Here is an 18,295-nt window from a genome sequence, read left to right on the forward strand (position 1 = left end):
AGCCCAGTTCTATTCAGGCTCACAACAAAACAACTAGCCACAAGAACAGTGGATATCCTTTGCTTACACTGTGTTGAAGGATGATGTTTTACTTTATTCTTGTTTTATAATTCTAATTGATGCTTCTTCTTCCTTTTAGTATTATTTTATTCAATTCTATTGCAAGCTGCTTTGTCAACCTTTTTTTGTCCAGGAAGAAGCGCGCACTGCAATGTAAATGAAAAATTCATTTATGTCCTGGCATGGCATTAGTTGTTTCCTCTTGTATTATGGATGAATCTCCCCTGGCACCACTGCTGAACATTCAATTTCAAGAACCCCATACAAGCTCCATTGAAATGACTGAAAGTTGCACAGCCACAAAGATTGCTAGATTTTGCCATTAACTCATAAATGGCCCAGCTTAAGCAATGAGATTTTAAAGGGAATAAGAGTCACTCAAACTGCTAGAATGAGATGTATTCTGTTAACATAACTAATAGATCCTTTTCAGATGACATGCTAAGCCATGGTGGTTAAGCATTTTGAGTTAAACATTATGGGTTAGCGTGTTGTGTGAATTATTCCTACCGGTGTGAATTATTCCTACCCATGGTGCCTATGTAACCATGATTTAAATATGCTCATTAACCATTTGCTACAAAAGGGTCAACAGCCTAAACATGGTTTACGTGTGTTGTCTGAACAGGCCCTTAGTGTTAATTGTTTCTAGAATTTAAAACACAAAAGAAGTGGTGCTCTAAATAAGCTCCATTTGCTTTAGTCAAAGTTGTCAGGTCATTTCTAAACAGCAATCAAGACTGCACACTTTAATGATTTGTGTTACTTAGGAGCCTTTCTATTGGGAAAAAACAGTCAAGAGCACCTTGACAAAAACAACAAATTTATTATGGTATAAACTTTTGTGAACTACAGCCCACTTCAAAAGCTAATGCCTTAATACGTTTGTTCATCTTCAAGATGACAGAAGACTCGGTTATTTTTGCTGTAACACACTTACTCCTCTGGAAATTGTTTCTACTGAAGTTACTGACAACTAAAAAAGCATTTCAACAGGGCAATATGCAATAGCTCAAACTCACAAGGCTATATGTAAAAAGCACAAAGAGAAAGGTGAAAACAAGAGCTGAGCCTTGAACACAGTTCTCTTTCAACTCGCTTGGGAATCCTTAAACTATATAAGACCTGAATTCCTTAAAACAAGGGAACATGTTCACCACTTACAACAATACAGCTAGGCCTAAGTCCAGGTAGTCTGCTCATCTAACCTTGATGAAATATTGGCACCACCAGGTAACTGTAGTGGTCAGAAAGCTTGTCAGACGCTTGTAACTGAAGATTAAAAAAATGAAATTAGCACACCACTTCTTTCTGCAACATGCAATAACTGCAAGATACAGACCATGTAGGCCAAAACCAAATTGTTCTACATGTTCACATATGGTAAGGTAACTGTTGCTTAATTTTTTCAAAACACACATACACACCGTATATTGAAAATTGAAGGGAAACCGGGAAATTCCTATCAACTGTAATTACAAAAAGAGATATTTCTGAATCCCAGGAAGCAGGACCAATCAGAAGAAGAAAATTTAAAGGAGAACACCTCTTCTTGATTTTGTGAAATAAAGAATATATTTATATTACAGGTTGGCAGGGTTGACTGATGAATACTATGCCTTATTTGCACACGATATATATAGCTCTGATAGTTTCAGTTGCAAAGATTAAAAGATGCACAGTCCATTTGTTCAAAAAACAAGCAAAACAGCAAATCATAACATTGATACACTGATTAAAAAACCTGCACATGGCTCTAACTTCTCCCCTTCGGGACAAAGACAGCATCCCCTGCCGATACAAAGCTCACCTTCCTGAAGACCTCCCTTCATTCTGGATCAATGAAATGAAGGTAGATCTAATCAGAAGTGGGAGGAAGAATGGGACATTGCTGAAAAGGAGAGTCAGGGGAAGAAGAAGAAATAATCTGAAGAAGTTAAGATGCAGACATGCAAAAATGTCATTGGATAGTGACTGAAAAGGGAACCAATGAGAAGAAGCAGGTGGACAGAGTTGAAGGCAGAGCAAGAATGGGGTAGTGTCATGATGTCACAAGCAACCACTACTGAGAAGAATGAATCTTTCATTCTGTCCAGTGAGTTGCTACATGCAAACATAGCAGGCACACTGAATGGCACGCTGGGACCAGTGTGGAGGCCTGACTCTAGGGCCAGCACAAAAGCAGTCATCAATGTCTTGTCCTGGCACTTGTCTTCTTGGCCTTGCTGCAGTGTAACTAGTCTGTGCAAGAGCAGCTTTGGCTTGCATTGCTAGACATCCTTACCTGGGAGTAAGTCCAATTAAACTCAATGGACCTTGGTTCTGAATAGTCAGGCATTGGATTCCACTGTTAGCAAGGACGGGAGTGAGAAAGGAATGAGGATGGCATACATTTGAGGATGGCAAAAAATGAGATGACGCTCATTTTAGAGGCATGTCTTTGAACATCAGCTACTGTATGTGTGCTCTATATTAGGAAGAAACCAGTATTTTTCACTACACTATCCAAATTCTGTGACAAGGGAAGGAGAAATCTGTAAACTGCATAAATTAACTGTGCATGTATTTCTTCACGTACTCTGCAATTTCTATGAATTTGTTTTGTAATTCTTTCTGCCAGAGCAAGGGGCTACAGGGAGCACTGCCTCGTTCCCATCTTCATTCAGCAACTCCTCTAGCTTCCGAGATGTCATCCTGCACCACTCACACACCGCTCATGCAGAACGTCACAAAAACAAATTCTAGAAAGATGTATTTTAAAAATAAAAGTAGACGTTTTTCACATAAATAAAACCTTTATTTTAATTTTACACATTCTCCTGTTTGCCAGAGATGGTAATCTGGATTTTCCTAGAAAGTATTCAAGCATGTACAAATCTACCCTGCCCCTAACTGCCACTTCCTTTTCTGATGTGAATTAATATTATGGTTAAATAAGTGCTTATCGGTAGTTATTATTGATATATTATAGCTATCAGCTTTGGGGTCCTTCAGAGAGTCTTATTCCTCTGTACTCTGGAATCTCTTGGAGGTCACAAGGAAAGCCAACTGAAATGAATCTAAGTGCCCCACCTTTACCATAAGAATTAAACACATGATAGAAAAGCCCAATGGATTGCTAGATACCACCATCTACTGAATTCAGAGCAGTAGAACTCTACGATATTACTGGGGGGGGGAGAGAAGAGATTTGACAGGTTTATTGATTCACTACTATTTTATTTTATTAATTTTATTATTACATTTATATCCCGCTTTTTTTCCTCCAAAGAACCAAAGGCAGCTTACATAATCCTCCTGCTCTTCTTTTTATCTTTACAACAACAACAACCCTGTGAAGTAGGTAGGACTGAGAGTCTGTGACTGGCCCAAAGGCACCCAGTGAGCTTCAATGGCTGAGTGGGGACTAGAACCCAGATCTCCCAACTCCCAGTCCAACACTCTAGTCTAGCCACTACACCACACTGGCTCTCCTACTATGCCAGTTCCCAACCTCTGCCCACCCAATAAAGTATCAGCAACCACTGCTCCAGTAGCTTGGTTAAGAGGCTCAAAGAAGTTAATCGAGCTGAGATACAGTAGGTTATTTGGAATCTCTTTGGATAAGACCACACCAGCTGTCCTTTAAACATACATCTGGTTTTAGTAACAAAATAAACAGAACATGGTATTTCAGTCAGTTGAAACAAACAACAAAAGCTTGTTCTAACTTGTAAACCTGTCCTAACTGCTAAAAGAGGCAAGCAGCTTCTGTTAGGTGTTGCAAATGATTTGTTTTGCCAGCAATAGCTGAGTCAGCAGGCAATAGAAAAGAATTCATTCAGTGTTCGAATATATTCAGCAGTGTCTCTTCCAGCCTTCTGGCAGATGAACAGCACGGTCTCCAAGGAAGCTTACGGTCTTCAAGGAAGCTTACAAGTTGACACCAACTAAGTTGCCCCGGCACAAGACTTGGTTAAGCATTTATCGGGGTTTTCTTGTGACACAGTGGCCTTATACAAAAGGCTGATTTATATCTACTGGTAGATCTCTGCGTGAACTGCAGTACACTGGCAAAGATTTTTGACTCCCAATTGTTTACCAATAACAACAACAGAATGTTTGGGCAACTTGGAGGATTTTTTGTGTGAGCTCAGAATTTTCTAATTCTAAGTGTATGTCTTTTGAGCCAAGCTCTACTAGGTGTATCTTGACATTCTAATAAAACAACAACAAAAACATTGATCCTGCGAGTCTGAAGTCTGTCCACCCTAGTCTAAACTGCTTGGTCTAATCTAATGTTAGGCAAAGGTAAAACAAAGATCAATCCTGATTGTACCATGACTATTACCCATTCAGGAAGGAAGGAACAGTGTTTTTTTTAAAGGTCTAGGTGTAACAAAATATCAGAACATTTTTTCAATTATCTAATTTAATTTGCATCCCAACTCATCATGACATAGGGGTGTGGGATTTCCCAATTTGAGACTATTAATATGCTGCCCAACTCTCTCAATTACTCCACTTTATCAATAACACACTGGATATCCGCTGGGTATGTATGGAAAATGTACAAACAATTCCATCGTTACAAGAAGGGTTTTCCTTCCTATTAGGCCATTAAAACTTGGCACACATAACCAACCCATTTACCTGGGCTACTTTTTCAGTTTGGAAGCGATGAGTGACTAAGCTTGTTCCCTATTCCTCTCCTCTTCTCCCATTGATGGACCACCCAGCATTTTGTCAGCAGGGCAAATACGGACAATACAGGGAACGGGAAGCTAGAGGACTTCATAGACTGAGGGATCTTGTTGACAAAAGACAACCCATTTCAACTGAAAAACTGAATAAACTATTACTTGAAACACGAGTTGGATGGATGCAGAAACTCCAAATTAAAGTATTTGCTCACAAGGTGGACAAAAACATGGCATTAACCAGGCCATTAACAAACTTTGAATCTTTGTGTCTTCAAACTATAGAGAACATGAAAGGATTCTTACCTAACATTTATAACATACTTTTGGAAGCAACGACGGGTGACATGCAAAGTTTAAAGACAGTCTGGTAAACTAATCTGCAGTGCCAAAAGACAATAACAGTTGGTCCAAACTCTGGACCAAACTACCTTTTAAGACTATCTGCGCCAATTTGAAAGAGTTGACAATTAAAACAATTTACAGGTGGCACTTCACTCCAACCAGACTTTATTGGCTAAACCCTGCCCTGTCTCCACTTTGCTGGATGGGACTTGGGAAAGTCGGGACGCTGCTCCATATGTGGTGGGACTGTAATCCACGTTCAACACTTCTGGTCTGGAGTATTTGGGGTGATTTAAGATATTGTTAATTGCATCATTGTGCCAGAACCCCTCTTAGCACTGCTATCTCTAATAGATAATGTAAGAGGCAATTTGCCACACTGAGGTAATTCTGTTTCTAGCCGCACGCTTAGAAATAGTACAACATTGGAAAATAGGTGCCGGTTGCATGATGCAATATCGGTTAAACTGCACTTTCAGAGAGATGAACCCACCATAGCAGAGTTCTGAGAGGGTCAGCCAAACACGCCCACTTCATGGAAATCTGGTTTCGCTTCATTGCCTTTATCAATGAAAGGAACGGGGGCCTATAAACCTCCAATACCCCAAACATTATTCTGGAGGGATCCAATTAAATGAGGGATGCTGTAAGAACATTCTACTGCTCTTATGTAATTAAAATAGGAATGGGAACAGTTTCTTTTTATTATTTAAATAGTTGACCGTTATGGTATTTGTTGACTATAAGCTCATTGTACAATGGACAATAATTGAATAAAGCAAACGTTTAAAAAAAAAACATGGGGGAAGCCACAATACCTACAAATTAACAGCTTTTAAAAAAAAGATGTAATAAAGAGACTATTGATTTTAATTAGTTAATATTTCGCTAACATGATGTATAAATATGGTTCAGTTTTCAGCTATTATTTTAGGATTCGGAATAATAGAAAACTATTCTCAACACAATCATCATCCAGTGATTTTAACTGTGATCAGTGTTTATGATTCTGTCTGAAGGCTGGAACTTTCGGCTTTCAGCCTTCCTACTAAACCACAGCAATGATACCTCGCGAGGGAAACTTTCATAGCACTATTTATTTACAGTAAAAGGATTTTTACAACACCTTTCATCCCAGTGGATACTAGGACAGTATACAAGAGGCATAAAAACTAAAATATGCCACAAATAATACAAGAAAATAGCCTTTCCCAACCTGGTGCCCATCAACTCCAGCCAGCATGACCAATCATTAGGAATTGTATCATTTCAGGCCACGGGTTCCGTCGAGGCCCTGAGTTACAGCCTGGGTTGCAGGTTTTTGTTATGGATCGGATCTTATGTTATGGGGCCAGGTCCCTCAGTGAAGCAAGGCCAAAAAGAGATCAACACCACAGAACGCTCCAAGCATTGCTACGGACTTGATATCAGACAGCGTTTTCTGTATGTTGCTCCAAAATTGAGCAAAGCAAGACTGAGGTATAAATAGAAGTGCTGGAGTGTTGCAGGGCCTGCCTTCATGCTGACTGAAGCTTTGATTCTTAAAGGGGGCTGGCCTGTTTTAGCAATCTCAGGCTGTGACAACATGGGAATTTCCTCATGGCCGGAGTCCTGCTCTGGACAAAGGGTAACCAGCCCCAGCAGTCTTTCTGGAGAATGGGTTCCTAGGGAGGTGAAAGCCTCATGACACATTTCTATAGCTGAGTCTTCTCCCTAAACCATTAACTCTGGAGACTGTTCTTCTGAGGACAAGGGTTCAGAGTCCAGGTCCATGGGAATGATTTGAGCTGTAGTCCGAAAACATCTAGCAAGCATCAGGTTGGGGAAGGCCAGAATAAAACCATAAAATGCCACTAAAACACAGAGGCCCTCAGCAAATATACAAGAGTCAGACACCAGCACCACTGATTTCAGCGGGGTTTCCTTTCAAGGAGCTGTGCTTTCGTTGCCTTAGACATCAGTCCTAAATGTATTTACTTAAGTGAATGTGTTAAGGATTATAGCCTTAATACTGATTGCAATCAATTTAGGATCAAGCAGTGTGTCTGTTTCCTCACCTCTCTTTTCCAAAGTAGCAGTAAGTTCCATTTCCATATTGCAGCGTGGAAAATTATGCCATTTTGAAGAGGGCAAATTTACCCTTCGCAAAAAAAAGTGTGAATGGAAATCCTACAAATCAGACACTATTGTTTCATTCAGATGGAAAGAGTCTGCAATCATATACACACTTACATAGGAGTAAATCCCATTTAATTCAACGGGGATTACTTCTGAGTAGACATGCATAAGATTATGCTGTCAATTTTTGATTACAGCATGACCCTATCCCTGAATTACACCAGCTGGTGCAAGAATAGGACTGCTCCTAAATCCAATGGCTTTGGAAAAGCCTAAAGATATACCAGTGTAGTGAATCTACACCGGTGTAGACTTGAGGGCCAGGACACAAGGGCTGCCATAGTCTAGGGGAATTTTCTCTCTCTTTCGAAGACTCCTTGTCCATCTGACTACTAGTCTTGAGTGTTTGTGCCTTGTGTTGGGCCAACAGGGCAGCTTAGGGATTCTGTTGGTGTATCGTCCATCCCAACACCCAGCAGTCTCCCTACCGGAGCTGATGGAGTGATACTCAAATGTGATACTGGGTCCTCCAGACTGTTGGGTTTGTAGGGCATCAAAATACACGGGTGCATTTTGGGGGCGGGCTCAGGCTTTCATGGTCTGCATGACAACTACAGGGCTGTTCCAACATGTCATCAGCCCAACATATACTCTAGACATGTCTTTTTCATCTGGCTGGCCATGGAGATGGTGATCTGAAGGTAGGGGAATTTGAATGGTTGAGACAATGTCCTGTTGAGGTTTAGACATTGTCATTTTTTCAGCACCAGGTTAAAACTTTCCTCTATTCCTAGACATTTGACAGCATATGATGGGATGTCTTAGTTTGTCAACAGACTCTGGCAGTTTTTTTGTTAACGGTTTTTTAATTGGTTTTAAACTATTTTAAATTCTTGAATGTTAAAGGTTTTATGTTATGCTTTAGCGTGCTGTGAACTGCCCAAAGGTTATTGGCATAGAAATGTAATAAATAAATGATGTAGTGACTCCCTAATAGACACTATTGTTGGCCTAAAGCAGGGAGGAAGTGGGTGGAATTAGGGTACAGCAAATGAGTAAGTTTAAAATTATGCTAACAAAAGAGGTGGCCTAAGTTAAAACAAAACAAAACACAACCTCCCATTTAAGCCAGAAGGGAGCTTCACTGCTCCCCTGCCTTTGCATTCATAGCCACCAAATGATAGGATTCCATCCAACTCATAAAACAATCAGAGCACACAACTAGGTCCTTAACACCCAGCAAGGGACAGATCTTATATATCAAAACAGCCATCACTCTATATTTAGAATGATGAGCACACAAGTAGGAACTTTGGTGATGGGGAACTTTGCGCAAAGGAGGTACCACAAAAAGCATCCAACAGCCGTGGAAACAAAAAGAAATCAAGGGCAAATAAATAACACTTCTCTCAGAATCCTTTCAGAAAGGCAGAATTCCAGATCTATCTGCAAGGGATGACTGACCACAATCAGTACTCAAACCCTTTTTTACATGGAACCCTGTGTGTTCCATGTAAAGGTCCCTTCCTACACAGTTGGCTGTTGTGATCGGAATGGCCGTGCTTCCCTATTGGCACTGGCAAAATGACTGTATAAAGGCTGTTGCTTCCCTTTCCTATTGTATTGCTGCTGGCTGCGTTTGGCTGCCAGGGAATTCTAACCCTTCCCATACGAAGAGCTGTGCTGGATCAGTCCAAAGGCCTCTCTTGTCCAGCATCCTGTTCCCCATAGTGGGCAACCAGCTGCCTGTGTGGAAACGCACAAGTAGGACGGGAGCACAACAGCAACCTCCCACTTGTGTTCCCCAGTAACTAGTACAGATAAGCATACTGCCGCTGATATTAGAGGTAGCATAGAGCCATCACGGCTAGCAGCCACTGATAGCCTTGATGTCCATTTTTCCTACTCTCTGCTTCATGTTCTTTAAACAATTACTGCTTCATGTTCTTTAACCAATTACCGAGCTATACGAGGACCTGTCCTCTACTTTTCTAGTAGGGAATTGTAGACTGTATAGTAATATCTGAAACATACAAAAATTGTAATATACGAAGCAGTAGTCAAAGTACAGATCTTCCTTATGTTTTAATATTTTAAAGTGCCACACAAACTGTATGAATAATGAATAATGCAGGCATTCAACTAGTTAAATTTGTAAGCTGAAATGCATATTGGAGGCTTTATTATTTGCAGTAAATTTAAAGTTAAACAACCTTTTTTATGTTTGCTAAGCAGTGAAAGAAAACACACTACATTAGGATGAACACACAGGCAAGAAGTGATCTATTAAATAAGTGACTTCTTGTAAACATGATTATTGTCTTATAGGTCAACATCCTGATCCTTCGCGTTCAAGAAGTCACAAATAAGAAAAAAAATTATAGCCTGTTTGTTTTTGGATTTCAAATACAAAATCAAGCATTTATCTAGGAACCGAATATTTCTGAAGATTGAGAGCCACTTACAAGAAGATGCGAAGAGTGCCTGCTTCGTAATGATTCAGCTTTTCAAAATCAGTAAATCAGCGTGCATAAGAATACTGCAGTCTCTTGTGCCCCTTTAAGATGGTTTTCAAAGGGCATTATCCTGATTTTTGTTATTAGCAATGGGAGTATCACTCTGATGCAATGATTGTTAATACTTGAGAACTGTTCCAATGCATAATTAGAACATTTACAATCTACTACAATAGCATAATCAATCATGTCAATGTAGAAAGGCTATATCGCAGCTTCAGACAGACAACATCTGTATTGCTTTCATGTTATGCTCGTCTCATTTTTAAAGGTACAGCAAAGGTCTTAGCTGGTTTTCAAATTGTTCCTGAAACAAAGGCCCCAACCCATAGAAGGTTAGTTATGCTAGTAAAGTCCTTTTGCAATCCATGAGACAAATTAGTTGAACCCTCATGTAAACTCCATATTAATCAATATGACTTAATTCCAAGTAAATATGCATATGATTGCAGTAACTTAAGGATGCCGGACTAACTTTGTATGGATTGGAACCATCGCTTTTAAAATATAGTAGAAAACATAGCAGCAAAATAGGTTAAAAACCCATTAAGAATTTCCACTCAATTACTCCAATAAGAATTTTAAATATTGTCTCCCAGTTTACTCAGCAATTCCTAACAATAGCAACTTGGTTTTGAATTTTTTGGTGCTTTTAAGTATTTCTGGTGTTCTTAAATATTTGTCTCAATAGAGAACCATTTGAATGCATTTGTCATCATCCTTTGTTTTAAAACTAAACTTTTAATTATTCCACCAGCACAATCCTCACAAGTGCTCAAGTTCCTTTTTCAGAAAATCTGCCAGGGCAGGGGCATGCAGGGAGTTGTAGGAATTGCGCCCTTAATGAAGTATGTACATATTTTTGCCTGAGTTACACAAGAGACCACACCCTGGCTTTTCCAGTGGTTGATACATAACTGAGTTCCCAAAGAATATGTTCTTCCAAGCTTTATTTACTTACTTTAAAGACTGCACAATTTAGTTAATATCAGCCATGGGAGACTATTTGCTTTAACCCCATTAGCTCAATTCATCAAGCTAAAAACTATTGGTTAGATTTTGTCACTTTTCATTAGAAATCATACTGGGAGCTGTCCACTTCAAGCGATAATTTGACAAACAGTTAAAGCACATGATAAGGTTATTTTATGCTTATCAGAAGTTTTAATCCAGATAAAACCAAGGATACTCACCAATAAAGTCCTATACCTATATTAGTACAATAGTCACCAACTGGGACAGGACCACCTTGGAAAACTGTAGTACTCTACAGTTGGAGTAGTGTATTAAGTAAAATAAACCAATTGTCTGAAGAAGAATAAAACAGCCTTATTCTGAAGAAGAATAAGACAGTAGGTTCAATTTAAATATCAAGGTAAAAGAAATATGAATAAACTAAATACAACCACTTCCTTAAAAAAGTACAGTCAACAACAAACAGATGCTTAGGAGAATACAATTGCCAGAGTTAAAACAGAGATTTAATGTTCTGGAGAAGTGGACATTGAGCAAAACACTTTCTTTTGGTGTGATGTTCTGGAATAGTTGTGCTCTCCCAAACCTGCACTCCCACCCCAGCAGAGAAATTAGGAATCCCAGCCTGGGACTCTTTGAATTCATGATACTGACGTGAGTAAAGCGAGGTGGGTTGCATTCCCCCCCCCCCAATCATGTTATACTGCAAAGCCCCCCCCCCCCAACCTAAGGAGAGATTTTTGTGAACCGCCCAGAGAGCTTCGGCTATTGGACGGTATAAAAATGCACTAAATAAATAAATAAAGAGCAGGGAACAAAAAATAAGTTGTAATTAAATACGACACGCAAAATGGGAAGCGGCTTTGCTCTCTATAGCGTGTGTGCGTGTGAATGAGAGAGATGCATGCCCAATTCTTTTCCCTCTCAACCCTTCTCGTAATGTAGCCTGCAAGTCTTCCACTCTCCTGGCACTTGGAGACGCTTTTTCAGGCTCACAACTTGACCCAGCTCATAGAATGCACTTACCCCGGAACAGCCGCAGCATGTAAACACTACTCCTGGGCGCCGCCATCTTGGACGGACGCTCGGGTCACGTGGGTGCTCATTTCACACACACACACACACACACACACCCGCCGCTCTTGAAGGACAGGTGACGACTTAGCCCGGAGGGCAAAAAGGCAAAAAAGGGCCCCGGGCGGATGAAGAGGAGGGGCCAAGTTGAACTCCCCGAGCAGCGCCGCCGCCGCCTCCTCTTCCGGGGTCTCGAACCCCCTTTGCCCCGAGATAGAGGCACAGAATTCCCCAGTTGTCCTAGCGAGACAGGTAGTTTCAAGGGCCGCCTCCCCTCCCAAAAAGTAACGCCACGCCAGGTTGAATGACGATCGTTCAGCCTTTGGCTCAAACTCGAGGTGGTTTTATATGCTTCGCTGCAAAATCTGTCATTTGCCCTCTTCCAACACTGCCGGACTACTACTATTATTTTATTACATAAAAGATTGAAATCATCGGTTATAATGGGCTTTTAAAAGCACGCGAGGCTGGGAGTGCAAAAGGGTGTCGAAGCCGCCGGCCGTTGAGTGCATTACTCAACAGAGAGCAGACAGCAAAGATCCGTTAGTGGAAGGCAGCGTCCTTTGTCCCCGGGACTTTTGAAGGGGCAGCATTTGCCTTTTTACGAAGCCCTTGACTTGCCGTTTTATGTACTTGGCTTGCAGAACCACTTACTTAAGGAAGGATGAGTGGGGTTAACAACAACAACAAGAAGAAGAAACACAAATAAAATCTTGTCCTTTTATTTTGCAAACCGAGATGCCTCGGATCTCACGTTCCTTAATGGCGCCATTGTGACTGCTGCGTGGCTGGAATCAATTTTCGACGATTAGAAGACAGTCTTGGTACCCAAATGAGAGCACATTGCAGCTGCTGCTCTCCATGAGCTTTCCTTTGCCACAGAAGCTCCAGATCAGTCACATTGGCTGAGTTCGGACGACACGCTAATCAACGGGGGGTGGGGCGGAGGGGATAATAGGAACAAAATGGAAGTCAATCGTTGATTAGCGTGTCGTCTGAACTCAGCCATTGTCTAGTTTAGGCACAGAGAGCTGAAATTCTAAGCAACTTTATTTGTGGAGGGGGGAAAACAATTGAGTAAAGGGTGGCTTAAGTACAAAGTGAAGGGGGGAGATCTGTTGAAAAAAATGTGACTTAAGTCAACAGTTGCTACAGCACTTCTTGATGGCTCTGTCAGGCCTAACTAGGACAGCCTTGCCCAACTCTGCTCTCCAAATGCTTTGAATTTCAGTTCCCATCAGCCTCAACCAGCGTAGCCAGGAATGCTGGGAGTTGTAGTCCAAACCAACCAAAAGGCACCAGGTCGGGGAAGCCTTTCATAGGACCTACAGAGCTATCAAGAAGTGTTGCTATGAGCAGAGGAAAAAGACTTTCCCCCTCTACTTGCTCTGGCAGGAGCATCATCCTGTGTGGGGGAGAGCTGGAATAGCTGCACAATGCCTTTTGGTTGGTAGTGATAGGAGCCATTTCTCTGGAAGTACCTTTAGCATCAAGAATCACAGGGTTGGAAGGGCTCTCCAGGAGATCATCCAGACCAACCCCAAATTTCATTACACACCAGCTCCAGGGTGGAAAATTCATGACATAAAATAACATGTCAATATAAACACTGAAGAAATCAACATGGGCTAAGAAAGTGAAGAAAGAACAATAAGGCAGCAAGATAATCAGAACCAAAGGGGAACATCACCCCAAGTGGTTAATAGAGGCCAAGTGTAGATGGATAAAAGAGTCTAGGAATTTACTGTTTTACTCTGTACAGCACCATGTACATTGATGGTGCTATATAAATAAATAATAATAGTAATAATAATAAATAATGAAGATTTTCAGAGCCATGATGCCAGATAGTTGAATTGACTTGCAGAGCAACAGAGTTGGAGCCATGGAGTAAATCTCCCCACCATTTTTGTTTGTTAACTAAATGCTATCCTTCAAACATAGGAACATAGGAGGTTGCCTTATAAGGAATCAGACAATTGGTCCATCTAGCCAGTATTGTCGACACTAGTTGGCAGTGGCTCTCAGGGTCTTAGACCAGAATTTTTCCAGCTCTAGCTGGAGTTGCCAGGAATCAAACTTGGGACCTTCTGCATGTAAAGCAACTGCTCCGTCAATGCATTAATCCAGACCACAGTATGTAGCAGAAGCTGAAAGCTCATGTTTTCAAAGCTTTATTCAAACCAGGGCACACCCGAACTTTGAAATTTAGGAGTTTTATTTATTGCATTGTGTTTAGAATTTATTGCATCGTGTTTAGAATTTATTGCATTGTGTTTAGAATTTATTGCATCGTGTTTAGAATTTCTGTAAACCGCCCAGAGAGCCCTGGCTATGGGAGTGGTATAGAAGTGCAATAAATAAATAAATAAAAATAGAATGGAGGTGGCAGATGCTGGATCTTCTCCCCATTCACACTGAACCAGATTTCATTTCTGTTTGCTGTAATCTAGCGTGACTGTGCAGAGCGGCCTTCACTGGAGCACATCCTTCTTATTTGAAGCATGTTAACTGCATTACATTTCTCCTGATCACTACAAGAAGAAAAGACCCAGCTGCTGCAGAAAGAGAGAGGCCCTGTGCTCTCTCTGTGCTGCAGTCGTCCAGATTCTCCTCCACTTTTTTTTTTTTAATTGATGAATGATATAGAAAGCAAATACAGTGTCAAGGCCCTGGGCTTCTGTCTGCAGTCACAGGATGGTTAACTGACTCTCATTTTTAAAAAAGATCTTCCAGTTGAACTAGATACTCATAAATTGTTGGGTCCCTTCTCTCTCTTTAGTCTATAATATTTCAGAAAAACATATTCATAGGATAGAACAGTAAGTCCCATTGATTTTTTTTATTTGTTAATTTTATATTTCACTTTTCCACTAAAAACTGCTCAAGACAACTGACAGTAATAAAATACGTAATAATTAAAACATTAAAAAAATCAGTTAAAAGCAAGTGTTGTAGTGGAGCCAGGGCTCACAGGGTCAAAGCACTGAGAAATGCAGGTTGCTTACCTGTAACTGTAGTTCTTCGAGTGGTCATCTATGCATTCACATATGGGCTCTGCGCCTGCACGGAACCCATATGTGTGATGCATAGAGACCACGAAGAAGAACTTTTGATTAGAAGGGAAAATTACATCTGCTAGCCCCTTTGAGCATCCTTGTTCCCTCAGTTTAGCTGCAATCCTCACAGTCCCTAGGTTGAATATGGATTTTCCAGCAACAATATATAGTTGTGAGCTATCCCTGTTGTAGAATCATAGAATAGTAGAGTTGGAAGGGGCCTATAAGGCCATCAAGTCCAACCCCTGCTCAATGCAGGAATCCACCTTAAAGCATACCTGACAGATTGTTGTCCAGCTGCCTCTTGAATGCCTCTAGTGTGGGAGAGCCCACAACCTTCCTAGGGTTCCATTTTCGTACTGCTCTAACAGGAAGTTTTTCCTGATGTCCAGCCGGAATCTGGCTTCCTTTAACTTGAGCCTGTTATTCAGTGTCCTGCACTCTGGGATCATCAAGAAGAGATCCTGGCCCTCCTCTGTGTGACAACCTTTTAAGTATTTGAAGAGTGCTATCATGTCTCCCCTCAATCTTTTTATCCAGGATAAACATGCCCAGTTCTTTCAGACTCTCTCCAGAGGGCTTTGTTTCCAGATCCAATCATCCTCATTGCCCTCCTCTGAACACACTCCAGCTTGAAAAGTATTGTGGGGTGGCTTGGTCTTGAATAGGTAATTAAAACCCATTAGCTTTACAAAAGACCTGCTCCTGGTGGAGATCAAAGCTGCTAGAATTGGTTTGTTGAGGTGGATCAACAGGGCTACCTACACATTTGGACTCTCCTTGGGGGCATGGCTATGGGGACTGTCATGACTGCTTGCACATCATAATTTAACATAAGAGCCATGCCGGATCAGACCAAGGGTTCATCTAGTCCAGCACTCTGTTCACACAGTGGCCAACCAGCTGACAACCAGGGATCCACAAGCAGGACATGGTGCAACAGCACCCTCCTGCCCATGTTCCTCAGCAACTGGTGCACACAGGCTTACTGCCTCTGATACTGGAGGTAGCACATAGCCATCAGGACTAGTAGCCATTAATAGCCTTCTCCTACCACTACACCACTGTCAAAAGCATAATTAAAAACACATCAGTGTGGCTTATTTCCAAGTAAGTGTATTCCCTTCAAAAGGCTATCCTAATGTGTAAAAAAAGCACTATGATGTCTGAGGAAAGCGAGAGTTAAGCAGGAGGAAATGCTGGCTAAGTAATGTTCAAAGAGAGTACTAAGGTTTTTGAAGCTGACCTGGTCTTAGAGCAGAAGGGCTAAGAGAAGTTCTGGGAAAAGGCTCCCATCTTGAACCCAGGACTGGAAAACAATGCAGTACTAAATAAATAACATATGGTTTGTTAATAGCTGAATTAGTTGGTTGCACAGATAGTACTATAGAACTGTATCCGTAAGTGAAGAATGCTAGCGGAATATAGTGTAGAACTCTACTTGCCAGTGCTTGTATATAACAAATAAGTTTCCCTTAACAGAGTGGCATCAATAAAGAAATATTTCAGCATATTTTTTTCCTTTAAAAGATTAATATTTTGGAAATAATATCAAAAAGTTAAACCACTTTCCTTCTTATATCTGGGCGTGTCCCTAAATAACTGCCAGCATCTCCAGTTATTCCTTGGGTTATATTTGCTGTCACAATGAAAACTGCTGACTTACTCAAAGAACGTAACTAGAAAAGACTCCCTTTGAAGATAAAATGCAACTTTGTCTCAAATCAAAGTGTGTGTGTGTGTGTGTTTTAAGTATTGGCATCTCTAATTCCCTTGATATCAGCTGATGTATCTTAACCTTTAAGAAATGGCACTTTGATAGGTCTTTGAAGGGTGATATTCAAGATTACTTAACCCTGGAGTTGCCAACCTTTTGGAACCATGGGCGCATTTGGAATTTTGAGAAATTGCCATGACTTCCTCCTCTTTCCACAGTACTTTTGGGTCACTCCACCCTGCCCCCAGAGAGAGAAACACACACACCTCACACACAAGAATTTGCTTTTCCAGTGGGTTTGGGTAAAAGACTGATCCAGAAGCTTACATTTTCATGCCTTTTACACAGGGTCCCCCACAAAATCATAAGCATATTAAAACTAATGTTGGTGTCTGTAGACAGCACAGTAAAAACCAGTCAGGTACTTGGAAGCCCTGCCTTGGCACAAAAACATGGATCCAAAGCATAGATCCTCACATTTTTCCTTCATAATTTGTACACAGAATGCCAAGAAAACCACCATCCAAATCACAGAACGTGATTCATGGTGTCTTTGGGGGGAGCTCTATTACAAATAATGAGGATCCATAATGATCTGCACCTCATATCCATGTTTTTATGCCATGGCAGTGCTGGAAAATGAGCAATTGATTTTGTTTCTGTTAATGGAAACAGTTGTGATCAGACCTGATGGTATTGAGGAAGAGACCCTTGTACATTATGCAAATTTTACTGTATCCAACTTTTCCCCAAGTGTGTTCATGCACCTTCTCTGACATCCCATTTTCTTTCAGTGCGTCCTCTCTCCTGATCCACACACCATTCTTTCACTTTTAACCAGATTACTGCATTTTTAATTTGGTCATTTTTTCGTAAAGGCAGCAAACAACTGAACTTCATAAAATTTAGAAATGGTGTAATGTATTACATGAAAACATTATTTTTAATACATTAACTCGTTTTCAGTGTTTTGCAGGCTGGCCACCATATATTTAGCATGCTAATACCTTTAATAAGATTTGGAGCTGGTAAGAGCCTGAATTCCAATGTCACAGCCAAATTTATCAGCAGTGAGCCTGGGGCTCACATTTTTCCTTCTCACCTTCATGCTCAATCCCTGCCCAATTTGCACAAACCATAGTTTGCTATGACATCACAGTTAGCTGTATAGTTTGCGCAAACCATTTTCCTTGAAAACTACAATACCCTAACTTTAAAATTAAAAAGGCATTTAGAATAAAGGGAATATAAACTATAATTTTGAAATATTTAACAGCTTGGCTTCATACAAATTTGACAACTCAAGATTTATTGTTATCAGTGTAACTAGCTAGCCTGATTTGGAATCAGTAAGAGAATTGGGACTCTCAAGTTTCTGCTAGGTAAGTGCCAGAGAAATGCAAAATAGGAATGTGGTATCTTTATTGGTCCAACATACTCCCAATAGGAACTGATCTAATAAATAAAGCCATCCCTATCTAATAAATCTTCTAAGAGGTATTAAGTTCTTTTTAGTTTTTTAAAAAACCATTATAGTTTCTCCTACAAGCTAGAGAGTTGGAGTACATTTAGGGCTGTCAATCCATTAAAGAATCTAGTTAATGAAATTTATAGATATGTGGATATTAGCAAAGCCTAAAAATATGTGCTTTTCTAAGATGCTGAAGTATAAGAGTTAATAATGTATCAATTATTGCAAGAAAAGACCATCTTCATTCGCCATGAGGCCACCTCAAAAAGCAATTTGCAGAT

At 40.5% G+C, this 18,295-nt stretch overlaps 1 protein-coding gene across 5 annotated transcripts in view; it reads right to left on the minus strand.

Annotated features, from left to right (window-relative positions):
- Nucleotides 1–11,765, minus strand: part of METAP1D (methionyl aminopeptidase type 1D, mitochondrial) — a 144,468-nt gene extending 132,703 nt beyond the window's left edge. For 3 of the 5 annotated variants that reach the window (XR_010025036.1, XM_063116396.1, XM_063116394.1), the window contains exon 1: nucleotides 11,720–11,765. Coding sequence is in view for 2 of the 5 variants with exons in the window: in XM_063116396.1 (XP_062972466.1) it covers nucleotides 11,720–11,765 (46 nt within the window). In the remaining 3 variants the exon portion in view is untranslated. The remainder of the gene's footprint in view (nucleotides 1–11,719) is intronic. The other 2 variants (XM_063116397.1, XM_063116395.1) reach the window with 2 other exon arrangements.
- Nucleotides 11,766–18,295: the final 6,530 nt, after the last annotated feature.

This window comes from Elgaria multicarinata, chromosome 2, assembly GCF_023053635.1.
Source record: "Elgaria multicarinata webbii isolate HBS135686 ecotype San Diego chromosome 2, rElgMul1.1.pri, whole genome shotgun sequence".
NCBI classification, from domain to species: domain Eukaryota; kingdom Metazoa; phylum Chordata; class Lepidosauria; order Squamata; family Anguidae; genus Elgaria; species Elgaria multicarinata.